Raw genomic sequence first — 4,773 nt, forward strand, 5'->3', positions numbered from 1 at the left:
TTTTGGAGGGGGGATTTTGGAGAGAGGGGTTTTGGAGGGGGGGTTTTGGAGGGGGGGTTTTGGAGGGAGGATTTTGGAGGGAGGATTTTGGAGGGGGGATTTTGGAGGAGGGGTTTTGGAGGAGGGATTTTGGAGGAGGGGGCTCTTCCAGCTGGCAGTGGAGCTCCATGTGGAGCTCGGGCTGTGTCCCTCTGGCTGCTGGCTGAGCTCCCAGAGGCTCATTCCTTTTTTTTTCTTTGGAGAGAATAAGAGGGGGCAGAATCCAGCCCTCAATGCCTGGCTGTTCCCTGCTCCTTCCCAAGCTGGCTCCCAGCTTCCCGAGCTGCCTGGAGCAGTTTGGAGTGTGAAGAGCTTTCCCTTTTCTCCTCTCCCTCCAGTGCCCTGGGAGTCAAACCAGGAGGAGGGGGTTGGAGTGGGACTGCCTTGGAATTCTTCTGCAAGGACAGATAAAACCCTGTGCTGGGAGTGGAGCCCAGCTCCCAAAGATCCTTCCCAGTGCTCCTGCCGACCCCTGGGGCCTGTGGGCTTCGTTGTTGTCCCCAATTTTGGGGTAGAGGGAGGTTTTGGAGCAGGGTGTGACCCCTTCCAGCCCTGTGTGAGGAGGCTGGAGCTGCCTCTGCCTTTGTTCCCAGCCTTGTGAGCCAGGGATGAGCAGCTCTGGCACGGCCTGATCTGACCAAATCCCTCAGATTTTTAACACCTTTGGTTCCCTCAGCCCCTCTGATCCTGAGGGATGTGCAGAGCAAAGCCTGTGTCTTGTCCTTGGGCTCCCTCCTGCATCCCTGGAAAACTCCCTGGTGCTGTTTAAAGGGATGATTCATCTGCCAGTCCTGGTGGCTTGGAGCTTGCTTTTCCCAGGATCTGCTGTTCCAGTCACCCCATGGCATCAGGGCTGTTGTTGCAGGCAAAGGGGTCTCACCCCTGCCAGGTTTTGGCTCTCCAGGGATTCCAGAGCAGTGGGATCCTGGGAAAATCCTGGAGCTTAAAAAAAGGAGACTCGAGGGACTTCTTTTGCAGGCAGAGAGTGACAGGACAAGGGGTTATGGTTTTAAAGTGCCAGAGGGCAGGGTTAGGTGGGATATTGGGAAGAAATTCTTCCCTGTGAGGGTGGGGAGGCCCTGGCACAGAGAAGCTGTGGCTGCCCCATCCCTGGAAGTGTCCAAGGCCAGGTTGGAGCAACCTGGGCTAGTGGAAGGTGTCCCTGCCCATGGCAGGGGGTGGCACTGGATGAGCTTTAAGGTCCTTTCCCACCCAAACCATTCCATGATCCCGTGATACCGTGTGGAACCCGGACTTGAGGAAAGCTCAGCTTTTCCCTTCGGGATCAGCAGCACTTCCTCATCTCCAAACTTGCCTTTTTTCCCCCCAAAGGTCTCCCTCCAACGCCCGTCCAGCTCCTGTATCCCGTCTCCAGGTTCAGCAACGTCAAATCCCTTCAGCACCTTTGCCGCTTTCGGATCCGGCAGCTGGTCCGGATCGACCACATTCCCGAGCTCCCGCTGCCCAAGTGAGTCCCAGGGATGGGTCCCTTTCATTCCCTTTCATTCCTGAGCTCCTGCTGCCCAAAGTGAGTCCCAGGGATGGATCCCTTTGATTCCCTTTCATTCCTGAGCTCCCGCTGCCCAAGTGAGTCCCAGGGATGGATCCCTTTGATTCCCGAGCTCCCGCTGCCCAAATGAGTCCCAGGGATTGATCCTTTTGATTCCCAAGCTCCTGCTGCCCAAGTGAGTCCCAGGGATGGATCCCTTTGATTCCCACCCTCCCAGGCCCTGGGAAGGGTCTGTATCTCCAGGGAGGGCCCGGGCAGGGAATAATTGACTTCCCCCCAGCCTTGGGACAGCGGGATGAGCGTCCCGTGGGATGTGGGAATGGATGCACATGGGAATTTGGGATTGAGGTGCCCCGGCCCGGTGCCGGAGCCGGGTGGGCTCTGGGGAGGTTGGAATGCTGGTGGCTCAGGGATGGATGAAGCTCTTCCCGCTCCTTTCCCAGGCCCCTGATCTCCTACATCCGCAAGTTCTACTACTACGACCCGCAGGAGGAGGTTTACCTGTCCCTGAAGGAGGCCCAGCTCATCTCCAGACAGACCCAGGAGCCGGAATCCTCCACGTAGCAGAGCCGCCTCGCCCGTGCTCCCGGCACTGATGGTACGGGAATGCTGCTGGATGCATCCAATCCTGGGATCAGAGCCCCATCCAGCCCCGGGATCAGAGCCCCATCCAGCCCCGGGATCAGAGCCCATCCAGCCCCGGGATCAGAGCCCCATCCAGCCCTGGGATCAGAGCCCCATCCAGCCCTGGGATCAGAGCCCATCCAACCCTGGGATCAGAGCCCATCCAGCCCCGGGATCAGAGCCCAGCTGTGCCCTGGATTGCAAACCCACAGAACCCTCCTGGCTGTTCACTCCGGGGTATTTCACCATTCCCTAACTTTCCCTGGTGAGGGAAGCGAGGCTTCATCGTGGTCTCTTGCCATTCCCAGTTTTTCTTGGAGAGGGGAACAAACCTTCCTGGCCTTTTGCCCTTGGGAAAAGAGAACAAGGCTTTGTGGGCTTCTGCAATTCCCAGCTTTCCCTGGGGAGGGGAACAAGGTTTCACAGCCTTTTACCATTCCAGGCTTTCCTTGGGAAGGGCAACAAGGCTTCGTGGTCTTCTACCATTCCCAAGCTTTCTCTGGAAAGGGGAACAAGGCTTCCTGGCCTTTTACCCTTGGGAAAGAGAACAAGGCTTCAGAGTCCTTTACTTTCTCAAGCTTTCCTTGGAAAGGGGAACAAGGCTTCACAATCTTTTACAATTCCCAGGCTTTCCTTGGAAAGGGGAACAAAGTTTCATGGTCTGTTACCCTTGGGGAGGAGAACAAGGCTTCATGTTCTTCCACCATTCCCAAGCTTTCCTTGGAAAGAGGAACAAGGCTTCATGGTTTTTTTACCATTCCCAGCTTTCCTTGGGAAGGGGCACAAGGTTTCATAGCCTTTTACAATTCCAGGCTTTCCTTGGGAAGGGGCAAAAGGTTTTGGGATCTCTTACCATTCCAGGCTTTCCCTGGGAAGGGGAACAAGGCTTCCCGTTGTTCCACCATTCCCAGCTTTCCCTGGGAAAGGGAACAAGCCTCCAGGTTGTTCCCACCCCAGCCTGTTCTCCCTCCCGGGGCCGGATCCATCCCGCTGGTGGCTGATCCCTCTCCCCTCTCTTTCCCACCAGGAATTTGGTTGTTGCCATCCCGCAGCCCGAGCCAGGCCGTGGTGGGAAGGAGCCCCCCACACTCCTCCCCCGCTGCTGGGGGGGGGGCCACTCCTGCTCTCCAGCCCTTTTGTACAGAGAAGAGGGGGGGCCAAGATTCCCAAGAAGCCCAGCAGAGCAGGAATCCAGAGCCTTGGCTCCTGGGAAAAGGCGTCTCGGGAGGCGGCCGAGCCTCCCGGCGGAACAAGGAATGTCACGGCATTTTACAAAGTTTTACAAAGTTCTGGGGAAAGTTTTATTTTTGATGTATTCCAGTTTTTTGTTTTCAGCATGAGAAGAGGTGACTGCGTGGTGACGACCCTGCCTTGGAAAACTTGGAAGTGGGGAAAGAGATGGAGGGAGGAGGAGGAGGGGACACTCTCTGGGAAGATCCATCTGCTCCAAGGCATCGTGGCGGGACTGTCCTTTGATCCCCACGGAGAGGGGAGGGTGCAGCTGGAGAGCTGCTGGAGGCAAACTGAGCCAGAAGGATCTGGGAATAACCTCTGGGAATAACCTTGGAGCTCAGCAGCTTCCCAGGATCCGGGAGGAGGGAGCCAAACCCAGCCTTGGGAAGCTGAGCTGGATTTGCAGGATGGACCCGAGGAAGGAGGAGCGTGTGAGCCGTTGGGATGTCGTGGATCCCGAGGGAATGGTTGGTGCTGCTCCTCCGAGGAAGCGCCATTCCCTGAGAAAACACTGGAAGATCCCCCCCCCCGGACCCCCCGGGAAGTGGAAGGAAGGTGGAGAAGCTGGAACTGTTGGAGCTGGAAGGACCAAAGGTACTTCCTGCAGAGCCACGGGATGTGCACTTCCAGCCCCTCTCTGGCTGATTCCAGGAGCTGGGAATGAAGTGGCTTCCTTTGGAGCTGTGAAGGATCCTGAGGAGGAGCTGCTGGGGGGGACTGGGAGCGAGGAGCAGCTCCCTGAGGATTCTCTGGAATAGCATCTGATCCCTTCCCTCCCTGGGACATCCATGGATCCACAGCAAAGCTGGGAGAGATGATGGCTCTTGCCATGGTTTTGGGCACAAATAACACCCCCCCCCTTCAAATCCTGGTCTGCTGCTTCATCCCCTGCAGCCCCTGAGCAGGAACTTCCTGGATGGTGGAGTTTTGAGGGATGCTGGGAATTCTGGAGAAGCCTCTTCATCCCTGTATTTAAAGGAGCGAGTCCCTGCGCTCTGAATCCAAGGAATTGCTCTGTCCTGCCGGGCCTGTGGATGGGGGTGGGTGCCCTGTGAGTGCCCTGTGAGCTGTCAGGACCTTGGGCTCTCCCTGCAGGAGGATCCCTGTCCTTGAATTCCACGGGACCGGGTTGGATTTTAAGGCAGTGACCTGGAAAAATCCCACTGCTCCAGGAAGGTGCTACAGATCCTGCCCTGCCCGGCCCCTCCTGGATCCTGGGAGGGCTCACGTGCTCTGGAAAGAAAGGATTTGGCTTCCAGGTGAAACTGAGCTTCCAAATCCACAGAAATACCTCATGGGACGCTGCTCCATCCCGGCTGTGGGAGGGGAAGAGCTTCCCAAGAGCCAGGCTTGGGAATGGAGGGTCC

General features: G+C 57.2%; 1 protein-coding gene across 1 annotated transcript in view; it reads left to right on the forward strand.

The window, feature by feature from the left end:
- The window catches only part of SOCS7 (suppressor of cytokine signaling 7), a gene marked incomplete at its 5' end in the record, with an annotated part of 15,109 nt that extends 10,342 nt beyond the window's left edge, over positions 1 to 4,767 (forward strand). The window contains 3 exons of the mRNA XM_027698898.1: positions 1,372 to 1,507; positions 1,993 to 2,147; positions 3,201 to 4,767. Coding sequence (XP_027554699.1) covers positions 1,372 to 1,507; positions 1,993 to 2,113 — 257 coding nt within the window. The remainder of the gene's footprint in view (positions 1 to 1,371; positions 1,508 to 1,992; positions 2,148 to 3,200) is intronic.
- Positions 4,768 to 4,773: the final 6 nt, after the last annotated feature.

Source organism: Neopelma chrysocephalum, unplaced genomic scaffold (assembly GCF_003984885.1).
Source record: "Neopelma chrysocephalum unplaced genomic scaffold, ASM398488v2 Primary Assembly neopelma1_134, whole genome shotgun sequence".
NCBI classification, from domain to species: domain Eukaryota; kingdom Metazoa; phylum Chordata; class Aves; order Passeriformes; family Pipridae; genus Neopelma; species Neopelma chrysocephalum.